The sequence below is a fragment of the Condylura cristata genome, unplaced genomic scaffold, assembly GCF_000260355.1.
Source record: "Condylura cristata isolate star-nosed mole 26May11 unplaced genomic scaffold, ConCri1.0 scaffold00035, whole genome shotgun sequence".
Taxonomy (NCBI): Eukaryota; Metazoa; Chordata; class Mammalia; order Eulipotyphla; family Talpidae; genus Condylura; species Condylura cristata.
This window is the reverse complement of record NW_004567136.1, coordinates 15,051,020-15,064,820: the sequence shown is the minus strand read 5'-3', so window position 1 is coordinate 15,064,820 and position 13,801 is coordinate 15,051,020. Positions and strand designations below refer to the sequence as shown.

Here is a 13,801-nt window from a genome sequence, read left to right as displayed (position 1 = left end):
TTCTTCCCAGTCCCGAGCGTTGGTAGATTTCCAAGGGGAATTTAAAACTCGGAGTGGGCATCGCTGTGCTTCCGCGCGCTCCGTGTCTGCTGGACACTGGCCGCACTGTTTGCACCTCGTCCTGAGGGCCCGCGCATCTCCTCATGCACTTATTTTGCCACTGTGGGCATTTAGATTCGACTCTTCCAAAGTGCCCCCCCCCATTGTCAAGTCTATGACTTCCGTCCCTTCGCTGAGCCATCATCTCAGGGGTGCTTAGGCTTGGTAGGAAGGGGCTCCCGGGAAGGCTGGGTGCAGAGAGCCAGAGTGGAAGAGCTGCGTGAACAGGTGTCCGGGGAGCATCCCCTGGACGGGGCATGTGCTGTTACTCACCCACTTCTGTTCTCTTCCTCTCCCTGTCCCACCTCCCATCCCCGCTCTCAGCGAAGGCAAGGGAGAGGGTCTCGGCCCACTGAAGGGAAGATGATTTTAGTCCCTTTGCGCTAGGATGTTCCCCTGGCATTTACTTGCAGTTATGAAGCCACCTTTCCCTCCCCGCCCCAGGCACCCCGAAGTACACTCCGCACCACGTGACAGCCGATACGCCGAGGACTGCTTGTCTGCAAGTGGGGCAGCCTGCTTCTGCCCGTGGGCACTGGCAAACCCAAACTTCTGTGAGCTGTCACTTGCCTCCAAAATGTAAAGGACGACTGTTTCACCCCCAGGACCTTGTTTTCCTTCACTCTCAGAACTTGGCTGGGCCTGCAGCATGCTTCACAATTGTCACCGCGGTGGTGTGAACCGCACTCACACAACTAACAGCAGGCTGAGCCCATCTGTCGGCTGCTACCTGTCGTCACGGTGTCGCAGTCACACAGTGACGCAGGCGCAGCGTACAGCCACGCCACTTGTCCTTTCACCTGCACTGCTGATTAACCGGAGTTTTCCAGGCAGCTTCTGAAACTGACCGCAGACGTGTGTCCAGAGCCGCGGCTGAGGGCAGCTTTCTCACACCTACACACCGCAGGTCCGCAGCTGACGGGCCGTGCCACACTGGCTGCCGTTCCTTCAGAGCATGTGCTCGGCAGGGAAAGCCCCGTGGTGAGACAGAGCATATGATGCTCCCACGGGGTCACACGACGCCTCCTTCGACAACACTGCTCTAGAATTAAGTTTCATGCGATGCCACTGTTCATTCACTTGCCGCAGAGTTGTTCTCTCTGCCACGTATTCATTCTACAAACAGCCCTGTCCACCAATTCTTTGATAGGAAACGCTAACCTGACAGAGCACCGTCAAAATGAGACACTTGACGTACACAGTTAACTTAGAACATGGCCTGGCACAGCACTATCATCCCTCCATGGAAAGAGAGTTTCTTATGATCCGAAACACAGGTTTCGACCTGTCTTCAGCTAAGTGGCAACTCTGTGGAGTGGGCAACAGGTAGGAGGCAGCGCAGCTAAGGCCAGACTTGCAAAACACAGGCAAAAAAGCACTAAAGGACCTCTGCTATGGGGCCTGCGGGGGGAAGAGTGACTCGGAGCACTCAGAAATTACGGACGACGGCTGAAGAAAGGGATGGAGGTAAGCGCACAGACTTCAAGCTAGACTACAAGGTCACATTAACAAGGCAGAATGGTACTGGAGTAGACGTATGGGCTAGTAGAGAAATGAGAGCCTAGACGTCAACCCAGGAGCCGAGACTATACAATGGAGAAAACCTGGTTACTTACCAAAACATGAAGCCTTACACTGTGTCTCACTACACACAAAAAAGCTAATTAAAAATGTATAGAAGATGGACGGCCTGTGGCACAAGATGTTAAGTCTCAGCACTGTGAAGCTATTGCCAGCCACTGCTGCACGAGTTCGATACCTGGCCAGGGAGGGACCCCAGGGCGCAGCAGGCCTCTCTTGTCCCCCCGCTGCCCCCTCGGACTTCAGCCGCTCCATCTGTTCTGCTCCCCGCTCTGTCTCTGGCCACACACAACCACCCCCGCACCTCTGGCCTGTACCCCACTTCTTGTGTACATAAATAAATGTAATAACTCTTTAAAAATGTATTAAAGACTGGGATGTAAGACTATAAACACAGAAAAAAACACAAACACTTCACAACCCAGAAGAATGTCTTTGGGGTCTCAAAGCCAATGGCAAGGGAAACAAATTTAAACTGAATAAAAAAGCTTTGTACTGCTAAAGAAAGACACCCTACTGAGCGGGAGCAAACAGATGTCTGTCATCCCCCCAACAGCGGGCTAACACCTGAGATCTCCAACAAACTCACAGAACTCAGAAAGTAACTCAGTCAAAAAACAGGCAAAGGGGCAAAGGCACTTTTGCAAAGAAGACAGAGATGGCCAACAGGCACATGAGAAAACGCTCACTTGGCCGGGAAATGCAAGCCCCAGCCACTGTGCGACATCGCCGCCGGCCGTATCAAACACCCAGAAGCGCAAGTGCGGGTGAGACGGGAGAAGGGGCGCCGGCGGCCCAGCCGTGGCAGGGAGAGCACGAGGCCGCAAATACTCAAAGCAGACCTTGCAGCCTCCCTGGGGGCGAGCGGGCTAAAGCACGGCACTATGGAGCTAAAGCCGCGTCAGCACGAGTTCGATCCCTGGCACGCAAGGGCACTACTGGTCCTGGGCGAGACGCCCTGCGCCTGCAAAAGCAGAGCTACGGGGTGAGGGGTGACGCTAAGTGCAGTCAGTCAGCTGTCAGTCAGGAGAAAGGCGCCTCCTGGGGAGCTCCCTCTGAACTGAAACAAACGAGGCAACAGAGAAAAACGGAACAGGCCCTGGCCTGACTGCAGAGCCGGCCTACGGGGGGCGCGCAGCGCCAGTGCGGGCTGGGCTGTGCGGCAGGCACGCTGTGACTGGCGGCCCGAGCCTGGTCCTCTAGCTCACATGCAGTTACTGCGGGGAAGAAAGTCACAGGGAAGCGTCGAGTGGGAGCAGCTGAACTGGCTGAGGCACAGACACATGTTCCTGCGCAGACAGAACGGGTCAGTTCCGGGACGCGGGAGGGCCGGCAGTGTGTGGGGCCGCGAGCACAGGCTGATGGACGACGCGGGGGCAGAGGGGAGCTGGAGACCGCACATGGGGGACAACGCAGGTGCAGAAACAGGCCGCAGAGCCTCAGGCTGCCCAGGCGGCCTCGTGAGAGGGTCAGTCAGAGACTCCCACTAGCCGGGCGCCAATTTGCAGCGTCTCCTGACCACAGCCCCAAAGTATTCTAACGTGCGATGCGCCAAGACTTGGAGTTAAAGGGTGTTCACTGACTAGCTCATCGATTTGCTCCCCTGGCTGGTGGTCAGGGCAATGGTGTGAGGAGGGAGGTGAGGGCCCGACCTTCACGGAACCAGCAGAGCAGAGCCCACGCCCGGGGCACAGGAACCCCACGGGATGCCCCGTGCCCCCGGCAAGGACAGACGTGTGTCCACAGGGAAACATCCAACACCGAGGGAGGCTTTATTGAATGCCGTGCAGACAGGGTGCAGCGGACCCCGTGGGCACAGGCCACGCTCCTAGGTTAAAAGATGTCTGAGGCAGTGAGGGGGTCTCCTCAGATCTGTTCTCCAAATCCCAGGAGTTCTGTGCTCCCCACTCGGAGCGGGTTGGCCTGCTAGCAGCTGGGAGCCGAGCTCCTGTGTCCCTGGGGGACACTTCCAGGAGGTCTCCAGCGCCAGCCGGGCATCAGGCCTTCACCTCACTCATCGCCTCCATCAGGCGAGCGCTGTTGGTGACAGCTGTCGTCAGGAAAATGAACTTGTACCCTGAGGAGGCAAGAGCAGCCGAGATGACAGAACCGTCACACCGCGCCCGCTGGCACCTGGCGCGCGCACGCACGCTCACACACACAGGCTGTGGGGCACCAGGGCAGCCAGGCACACGGACACACACACCCTGGGCTCCCTGCCTGAAGCAAGGGTGCCCAGAGGCCAGCAGGGCAGCCCTGCTCAGCGCGGCCTTTCTCTGGATCCCAGGGGTCCGGGCACCTTCCCATTCGCACTCACCTTTCTCTCGGCCCAGGAAGCGGAGGGCCGAGACCTCTGAGAAGGTGCAGCCCCCCAGGAACACCACCAAGATGAGGCGCAGCGACTCACTGGAAGCCTTGTCATCCTTGGTCACAAGGTCTGAGAGGCCACAGCGGCCTCAGCTCCTGTCCGCCCCGCAGCCCCCTCACCCCTCCACCCCGGCCCCCCCGCCCCGCCCCGGGCCCACCTGTGAACACCAGCTCGCTGCAGTTGAGCAGCCGCACCACCTCGTCCAGGCCCTGCCAGCCCCGCCGCTCCAGGACCTGGGGAGGCCGCCCCCACGTCAGCCAGGAGTGCCAGGCTCACCCAAGACAGGTCAGCCAAGGGCACGGGCAGGTGCGAGCGCCGCGGTGGGAGCAACGGCTCACCTGCTCCACGACGCGGCAGCTGAGGGGCACGTAAGCGCCGCTGAAGACGTAGGCCATGTCCCGCGGCACCCTGAGGTCGTACTCGCCGTCCACACGGGGGATCTGCGGGAGGGCGCAGGGCTGGTGAGACCCGGCTGGCTCGCGAGGGCGGCGGGGCGGCGCGTCCCGACGAGCAGTTCTGCGGCAGCTACAGAGGGAGCGGCAGCGCCCAAGACCGCACTGGGGTCGGATTCACGCGCCGAGTGCCCGCTGCTGCTCTCCGGTGAGCCCCAGGGAGGGCTGGCGCCGGGCCCGAGCCTGTGCCCGCGGCAGCCTCGGCTTGTTCTCCAGCCAGGGCAGACGCCGGCACAGCCTGCTGAAGCGGTGAGCCTGTCGCCTGTCTCGTTTCAAGTTACCACTCTGAGCGTGTCTGCAGCCATCTGTATAAAAACCCAGCGGGCGGGAAGCGAAACAGACCTGACACCCTCTTCCACATACCAAGTTCAGCTTCTTGCTAATGGCACGGAAATTGCTCCTTTTGGCCAGAGAGCTGAAGGCGTCAGTGATCTTTCCTGGGAAAGGAAGCAAGGCTGGGTTTCACCCCAGGGTGCAGACCCTCCCCACCCACAGGCGGCTCCTCTGGCAAGGGCCGGCACCTCCCTTGTCCAACAGCCCAGGCCTGCCCGTTTGGAGCCCTGCGCGCCCCTCCCAGAGCCGCCGAGCAGACAGGCGCCCCCTTCCCGCTAGCGCGGCCCTTTCCTCCAGGCGCCGGTGGCTGGCGAGTCAGCAGGGACTGCCAGGCACGGGCTCGGGGGGCCAACGAGCAGGGTCAGGCTGACACCCTCTGAACGAGCCCCTCAGCCCTCTAAGCCTCAGTCTCCTCGTCTGTAAAAGGGAGATACGAGCATGGCTCCCACAGGCGCCGTGGGGTCAGGAGAGAAAGGCCGGGCTGCGGCAGGCCAGCACTTGGGAGCGGCCTCCCGCCGGAGGACACAGAGCAGCTGCGGTGGAAGGACGGCACCCTCCTTCTGCTCCCGCTCGCCCTGCCGGCGGAGGGCAGGCTCTGACGAGAGGGGCGCCCCCACGCCGCTCACCTGCCGCCTTGTCCGTCACCAGCTTGCTCACTTTACTCTCCATGGCCGTGAGGGTGTCCCCCGGGGCCTGCTCTGTCAGGAGCCCAGCTCGCCGCAGATTGGAGAAGGTCAGCAGGTGCTCAGGGCCGTAGCTCTGGAAAGGCGGATCAGCGACTCACTGAGTGCTCGCCAGGGGCTGGCGCTAGGGCACACCAGGGGAGGCGGGCAGGCTCCGCCCCAGAACACACGCTTGTCTGCACGAAGACGGTCGTGTCAGAAATAACCAGCCGAGAAGGACCTGGGGCCGCAGCCGAGGCCGGGTGGCAGCAGGCAGCTGGCCCGCAGAGGCACCCTGGCTCCGCACAGGCCCAAACTCTGCACAGGCCTCACCTGCAGGTACTGCGTTTTCAGAGACCGGTAGTCCTTGGGGATCAAACCTGTGGGTACAGCAGGGCCAGGGCCAGGGTCAGCGTCAGCTGAGGCGCCCTGAAGTATTGCGCGAGCCAGCCGACCCCGCCCAGAACCCCCACCCAGCAGGAAGGACTCCATCACTGATGCCGATACTGCATCTGGCCTAGAGGGAAGCGCCGGCCTGAGCGCTCAGAGGGGCCCGGCGTGCAGGCGCTGAGGCAGGAACACACAGACGAGGGCTGGCGCGGGAGACAGATGCGGCCGAGGGAGGGGCGCTCTGGGGGCACTCTGAGGGCAGGAAAGGGGCTCAGTGCTGGGTGTTTTCCTCCGGAGAGGTGAGAAGAGATGGCGTTCCGGCCCCAGCAGAGGAGACTGAGAGCAAGTGAATGACTGCTCTGGGTAGAAAGGGTGTTCCGGAAGGGCAAGACGGCCCCGGGAGATGAGCGGCCACGAAAGGCGGCAGCAGCCGGGCTCCCGGAGCTGTTGGCGAAACTGGCTGGGCACCGTCTTTATTAGGAAACCTCAGAGGCGGACGGGAGAGGAGAGAAAGGCAGTCTCTCCGCTGCTGTCCGAAGCCAGCCGGCGCGCTGGCCGGAGACAGAACGACCCAAGGCCAGGGGCAGGCCCCCAGAACAAGCCCTCCAGCCCCAGGGCAGAGTCCGGGCGGCTGAGGGGAGCCCTGTCCGCCTCTAGGCCTGCCTGTCTCCACACGACCCCCTCCCTAAGCGCACCCTGCGGTCCGGTGCCTCCGGGCCTGGGGCTCACCGTTCTCAGTGATGGACAAGAGGCACATGAGGCGGAGGCTCTCCACGGGCGACACCTGCACAGGGGCGGGGTCGCGGAGAGTCAGCTTCCCCTCCTGTCTGCCCAAGGCCGCCCACCCCGGCACCAGCACCCCGCCTGCTGGACAGCGCTGCACGGCTCACCTGCCGGTCTATGTGCTCTTCTATGTAGCTGGTGCTTTCCCGGATGCTGAAGCCCTCCAGCAGTGCTGCGAGTGACCAGAGCAGAGCCTGTTACCGAGGCCAGCGGCGCCTGCAGCGCCATGCTAACGGGGGGGGAGGGAGACGACGACGACGCCCTGGGGCCTGGTGCCGGAGGGCATCTGCGGCCGCCGGAGGGCCGGGACCGAGACCGAGACGCAGGGCTGCGGCTACCGTGCTCCGTCTTGATGAGCTCCTGGAAGTCCTGCTTGGTTTTCCTCTTCATGATGGACTCACAGGCCCCGATATCTGCGGAGAGGGCACAAAGAGCCGCTCTGCGGCCGCGTCGCCGTGTTTCCTGGAAGAGGAACAGCGCAGGCGGCCACGCGGGGCTGGCGCTCAGCCCGCAGACCACGGGCGACGGCCGGCTGGAGCCCGGGCCCTCCCGCCCTGACACCTACGGAGACTCAGCAGGCGGTGCTCCTGCTTCAGGCCCTTGAGCTCCTGGGACACGAAGTTCTTCATCTGCTTGATGTCCATGCCCCTGCGGCGCTGTGGGGACGTCCCATGAGGTCGCCCATCTGCCCGCACATCTGAAGAGCCCTCCCTCGGCTCCCACCCGGGCAGAGAGAAGACAGGGGCCACGTCGTCGGAAGGGGAGGCTGAGAGCAGCCCCGAGCACACAAAGGGGCCGCGCCTGGAGCCTCACGTCATACTGCGCCTGCAGGTTCCGGGCCTTCTGGCTCAAGAAGCTGAAGACGTTGGAGAAGTGCTCGTTCCGAATCTCACTGAACACCTGCGGGGACGCCGAAGGGCCCTTCGTGCGGGGCCAGCGCGGGACAGCAGAGGACGGGGGCCGCTGGCCGGGCTCCGCCCCGGGGGGCGCAGGGTTCTGCCGCTGGCAAGGAGCCCCGGTCTCCTCCCAGCACCAGGCCCGGGGAGGCCACGCTCACCTTGTCCTCAGCATTGAGCAGCACCTTCAGGCTCTTGTCAGAGGAGGTGACCTCCGGGCCGAAGTCCACACTCCCTTTGAGAACAGAAGCCGCGGCTAGCAACCCTGCTCCCCCTCTCCCCAGGCCTCCAAGGTCTCCTGGACTGCAGGGAACCAAGGCAGCTGCTGCTCAGTCTGGGTCCCTCCCCGGCCCCAGCGGGAGCCCCCCGGGCCGTAGACACCGCCATCTTGCCAAGAGGCCACTCACCACACTTGATGCGGAAGGTGTCATCCACCAGGCCCTCGTAGACCACCTGGGAGCAAAGCGCCGTCACAAAGTCCATGTCTGAAACCAAGATCCCCGACCATGAGGCCCCTGACGTGGCTCCTGCCCCGTCTGCTCAAGCGCCTCCCTCGGGCAACGTCGACACGGCGCCCTAAACAAGGCCGCACAGCGCCTCCGGACGCCCGGTCCAGTCCTCTCAGGGGAACAGAGCGCTGTGCACTCACCTCTGTCCAGGAGAAACACGTGCCCAATCTCTGGCCTGCGGCCCTTGGTCTCACCATCCTCCTCCTCTTCCAGTCTCCTCCACAAGTCACGGGCCATCTGCCAGGCCAGAGCTCACTCACCACACTGTGCCCAGCAGCACGGCCCAGGGAGCCAACCCTCCCAGGAGCCGCCACGCCCTGAACCCAAGGCGGGCCAGTAATTACCACTGCCCACACTGCTCCCGCGTTCCCGCCCCTCCCGCCCCACGCCCCTCTGCCGCCACAGGGAAAGATTTGGGAGCGCCACCCGGGAGGCCCCGCGCTGGCTGGCTGCTATAGCCACACACACTCTCCTCTATTCTGCAGCAACAGAAGCCGGGGCCAGTCAAGCCATGGTAGACAGAGGACAGGAGGGGCAGGTCGCCGGCCACAGCGCAGCCAGCCTCACCTTGGCACACCTGCCGATTCCGTAGCAGTTGGAGAAGGGCCCATAGAGCGTGCTGAGGAGGTGCAGGGCCTGGGCCACCGTGTTGATCCAGCGCTGGTCCCCCTCCTGCAGGACCGCGTGGACCAGCCCTGGCTCAGCCCACAGCCCTCCAGAAGGCGGCTACTTCCAGCAGCCCCGAGCAAGAGGGCGGGTCTGGGAAGTCCCTGGGCTGGCGGTCAGGTCAGTCTCCAACTCACTCGTCCTCAACGACGAGTTGGATGCAGGTGACATCAACGTCTCCAGCCCCCCAAACCCCGATACCAAGTCCTGAGGGCCCTGTGCTCACCAGGAAGTAGTCCCTGAAAAATTCCGGGAGCTCCATACTGAGCAGGTCCACATCCAGAGGCAGCAGGGAGAAGGCCCACTCGTCACAGCTCACGTCTGCGGGTTCGCGCGCGTCAGCCCGTGGCGGCCGGGCCCCAGGCGGGAAGGGCGCCTGCGCCAGCCGCCCCGCACAGGACCCAGAGCGCGCAGCTCTGCCCCGGGGGCTCCGCGCGGTAGCGCAGGGGCGTGCTCGCCACAGCCGGGGACACAGGCCGAGGGCGGGTCCTCGCTACGTGCCAGCCAACCAACCCAGCGGCTCACCAGTCGGCACTGGGTGCCTGCCGGACGCTGCTTGGGGCAGGTGGGCACACACGCGAGCGAGCTGCGGTACATGGCCGACACCTGAGCGTGCGAGCACTCGTGCCACAGCAGCATGGCAGGAGGCCGGGGAGGCAGGAGGGGGCGGCCAGGGCAAGCGCAGCGGGGCGTGCACTGTGCCACTGCAGGGCTGCGGGGAGGGGCCACGGGGCTGGGGGAGGGTGCAGTGCAGACACTGCCGGGCGCAGGTGGGGGGCAGGGCTCTCGCGGCAGTTTGCAGGAAGACGGAGCAGCGGTCACTCCCAGCTGAAGGCCCGGCACCCACCCACGCCCCCGCTGGTGCGGATGCCAGTCCTGCTCCCACCCCAACCCTCAGCACCTCTCCGGCGAGGTGCAGGGCGCCTCCATCCTCATCCTCTCACCTCCATAGACACCCTCCTCCTCCAGCACCATCTCACAGGCGTAAAACTGGAAGAGAAAGGGAGTCGATGAGCGCCCCCCCCCCATGCGCTCTCTGCTCCCCTGGCGCCCAGTGCTGGCTGGAGAGGCAGCGCTCAGGGCGGGAGAGGACCAGAGAACCCAGCTGTGATCGCGGCAGGACCCGGCCCAGCGCAGGACGCTCCGTTTGGCTCACCCACCCACGTCCTGCGCGTGACGCTGGCCGCTTTCTTCCCAGAGCGCCGAGCCCGGCCGTGTGGGTGGCGGCGGGGCCTGGCTCGGAGGCCGGGCCTGCCCCTCTCCAAGCACCCCCCACTGGGCCCACACTCACCTTCTGCGGGCTGAAGATCACTTTGTACTTCCGAGCCCGGCCGGCCAACTTGTCGGCATTGACAAGACCTGCAGGCAGACGGAGCGCCGGCCGCTGGTCAGACGAGACAGCGCGCAGCGCGGCCGCCGAGGTGCGGCGCCGAACAGCCCCTCTGCCCGGGTCCTGGCAGCCTGTGCACACGCAGAGCCGCCGGCCTGTGCCCAGCCACTGCCACCTACTCACCGGCGATGAACCGCATGTTCCGGATGCGCGGCCTGACCAAGAAGCACAGTCTGGGGCAGAGAAGGGAAGTCACGACGTCAGTGGGGCGGAGTGCAAGAAAGTGGAACAACACTGCGCCTTCCCCCTCGCCCCTCCCGACGGGGCCCTTCTCGTCTGAGCCAAGGGCCCTCGTATGGCAGGCACCGGGCCGAGCTGCGGCAGTCGTGGCCCTGGGGCACCCAGAGTTCCTGTTCCCAGTCAGCAAGCTCTCGGGCTAAGTAAGAGGCAGACACGGAGAGCGCCACGGGCAAGGCCGAACCCCATGTGTCTAAGGAAGTGGCCGGAGCGGGCCTCCTCAGTGCGGCCCTGGCCCTGGGAGTCTTCTCCTCGAAAGGAGGTGCACACTGCTTCCGTTTGAGATACACAAAAGAAAGCCAAAACCCAGACGGTGGGCAGTGGGTGGCTGGGCTGAGCGGGCGTTCTCAGCTGAGCCCCACCCTGCTCCTGACGGGGGGTGCTGGGGTGAGGCCGAGCATGTGGCCGGGAGCACCTGGGTGCACGGGTCAGGCAGAGGCGCCACATGAGGCCTGCTGGACACAGCCTTGGACTCTGAGCTGGACAAATTGACTGGTCACTTGCGGGAAGCCTAGCAAGCCCTTGAGGCGAGCACAACGCAAGAATTTCTGAAGGACGGATCAGTCTGGCTGGAGTCAGGAGAAGGAGACGGGAGCAGAAAGCGGGAGGAAGTGCAGGAAGGAGCCCAACAGCGGCGAAGGCTACCGAGGCACAGGGAAGAGGCCGGCAGCCAGCGCCTAGGGCCTGACGCAGGCGGGACACGCCGCGGCAAGCATGCTGGGGCCTGGGGCTGGGAGCTGAGGCAGGCCCCGAGACACTCACTGCTCGCTGGAGCTGAGGGCCGGCTTGTTCTCCACCTTGTACAGCTTGTCCACTTCGTGTTGCTACAGAGAAGAGCCAATGAGACAATGTCCTTGGGGTGCTGGCAGCCAGGGCCTCAGGCAGCCCAGTGCTGACTCTGGGCCGGAACTGGCCCCCGTAAGTCCCCAACCCCCACGAAGCCAGCCTCAAACGGTCAGTAGGAAAACCCAAACCACGCCTGTCCGAATAATGCCCTCTGCCCACGCGGCGGCGCCGGCATTACCCAGCAGGGCAGACACTGTTGGAAGGGTAACTGTTTCTCGGGGGCCCCCCAAGCCGCCAGGAAGGGCTGTTACCTTCAGGATAGAGACGTTGGCAATTCGATCCAGAGGGCTCATGAGATCTGCCTCGATGAACAAGTCCTTTTTTCCAGGAAGCTGAAGGAGACACAGTACCCGGGGTCACGCCCAGGTCACACTGCTCCCCGTGTGGGGAGCGCGTCCACTGCCTGGGTCCTTACAGGCCTCTCTGCACGCTCACTATGGCCGCTGCTTCTCACTCTCCGCACTCGCCTCCCCCTCAAGCCTCACACCTTGCCACCAGCCCGTGCACCCGTGCCCTCGCTGGGCTTCGCTGCCCCCTTCCTCCACCACCTCCTCCCAGCACTCTGGCCTCGGCCAGCGTCCGGTGAGGCGGCCCGTGGGTCGGCAGGGAGGGGGGAGTCACTGCTCGTCTCTCTCCTCTAGGCCTTGACAGGGTGGGAGCCGCCAGTTCGGCCTCCTGAGGCCGGCCTAGCAGTCGGGGGAGAGCGGCCGAGTGGTGAGCGTGTCCAGCCATTCAGCTTGGCCTACGCAGGACGTGTAGGGCATGTGGGTTCTCAGCCAGGGAGGAGGGACACCGTCTGGAGACGCTGCCCCTCATCTGACAGGGCAGGGGTGTCAGCGCCCGCGATGCACAGGGCGGCCCTCAACAAAGAACCTGCCGCTCGGGGGGTGGCGCCTGTGGGGCTGGGCACTGGCTGTGGGGGCCGCACAGTCCTGCAAGCAGATAACTGGGGCACGAGGCCAGGCACAGGAGCCCGGCGCCGATCCGCCGTGGGACGGGGCCGTCAGGAAGCCTGTGCACCGCAGCATCCCAAGCAGAGGGCGCTTTAGGTCGATGACTCCAGGACTGGCAGGTAAAGTTCGGGAGCGAGGAGTCCACTTATGGGTTCCACGCAGCCAGACGTGTGGCCATGAGAGAGGACAAACAAACAAAAATAGGCTATTTAAGAAAAAGCTGGATACTCGAATGCAACGAGCAGCGTTAACAGTGCTTGTATCTGATGGTAGGATCGAGGGTGACTTCTTTCACTGCATTTTTTTTTTTGGCATCCACATTTTCCAGTGTGAGATGTTTCGTGGTCACTATCAGGAAGGTGAGGAGTAAGGAAACAGCCAGAGGACTTAACCTCAAGGCGGGGCTGGCAGACAAGGACGCAGCTGTCCCCTCTGGTGTGCGAGGTATTACTGCGCAGAAACCACCCAGGCCGGGCTCTGCCCCCGAGGGCATTTCCGCAGTCGCCTGCCGCCATTACACATTTCTGTGCTTGGTCTCCCCACACCCAGTGACTTTTTAACTGGAAACCTCTGTGCTAGCACTGACGTGGTCCAGGCCCCCTGTAGTTCTCTCCAGCTCCCCTCCTCACCTGTTCAATGTTCTTACCAGCGGGAGGCTACCCACTGCTTCTCTGACTGGCACCTCAATGTCTCCCTAACTAAACCCAAACTAAGCAACATTCCCCACTGGACCCGCCCCTCACATTCTTTTTGGCTCAATCCCTTGCAGTGTTCACACAGCAAATACTTATTAAGTACACGCTACCCGCCTGATTCCTGGTGAGGAGCCCCCGGCTGTACACGGTACTGGACAAAACATGTGTTCGCTGTCCTCTGCACCCCCAGCCCAGGGGGGATCATGAGCAGCAGACAGCAGAGCGTGTAACCCACTCCCACTCCCAGCAACAGTTTTACTGCGAGCCCCAGACACAGCCTCAGCCTTAGTCTTCTGCGGCCTTCACAGCCCAGTGGCAAGTCGCCCACGGGGCCTCAAAACCCCGCTTCCCTTACTCCCCAAGCTGCTGGCCTTGGTGGGCTTGACCACTTCGGCCGGCTCTGCGGCCTGACGCGGCCTCTTGCCCACTCACCCCACTGCACAAGGCTGTTAGGAGCCGCCTCAGGGTCAGCGGGGTCTGCCGGACGCTGCTCACTGGGCAACTGCCCGCGGCTGTCCCTTAGGCCCTGGCTACCACGCCAGGGTAGGTCAGTGCGTGGGTTCGGGTCCGACCGCGGGCAGTCCCCCACCCGCGGCCCTTCCCGTGCCCAGTGAGGCCTGGCCCGCCGGTGTCTCCCGCCGGTGGCTCGGGTGAACACTGCTTCAGGTCCCCTGCAGCGCCGGCTGCCTCTGCTGTCCCTCCGCGGGGGCCTCGTTCTGGCTCGCAGAGACGCGCCACGGCCAGCATTCTGGCGGAGAAGCAGGCCCTCGGGCTGGGCCGGGAAGCGCGAGAGGTCCGGCAGTGCAGAGCGGCCGGTGCCGCGAAGGCCGGGCGCGGCGGCACTACCTGCTCCAGAATGTAGATGAGCTGGTCCCGGGCCAGCCTCTTGAGCATGGAGAAGTCGGGCAGCTCGGGGGCGTCGGGCCGGTGCGGGAACGCCA

The 13,801-nt window shown here is 63.7% G+C and overlaps 1 protein-coding gene across 1 annotated transcript; it reads right to left on the bottom strand.

The window, feature by feature from the left end:
* Nucleotides 1–3,419: 3,419 nt before the first annotated feature.
* On the bottom strand, nt 3,420–13,795 carry VPS33B (vacuolar protein sorting 33 homolog B (yeast)). Its single transcript, XM_004693107.2, has 23 exons — nt 13,707–13,795; nt 11,464–11,544; nt 11,129–11,190; nt 10,253–10,302; nt 10,031–10,098; nt 9,684–9,729; nt 8,966–9,060; nt 8,641–8,745; nt 8,214–8,310; nt 7,972–8,049; nt 7,726–7,799; nt 7,482–7,568; nt 7,234–7,324; nt 7,007–7,081; nt 6,776–6,840; nt 6,615–6,669; nt 5,829–5,875; nt 5,460–5,592; nt 4,864–4,937; nt 4,387–4,488; nt 4,206–4,281; nt 3,998–4,117; nt 3,420–3,757 (listed from the first exon to the last, which is right to left on the bottom strand). The coding sequence occupies exons 1-23, from the start codon at nt 13,752–13,754 to the stop codon at nt 3,678–3,680; spliced, it is 1,809 nt and encodes a 602-aa protein (XP_004693164.1). The 5' UTR covers nt 13,755–13,795; the 3' UTR covers nt 3,420–3,677.
* Nucleotides 13,796–13,801: the final 6 nt, after the last annotated feature.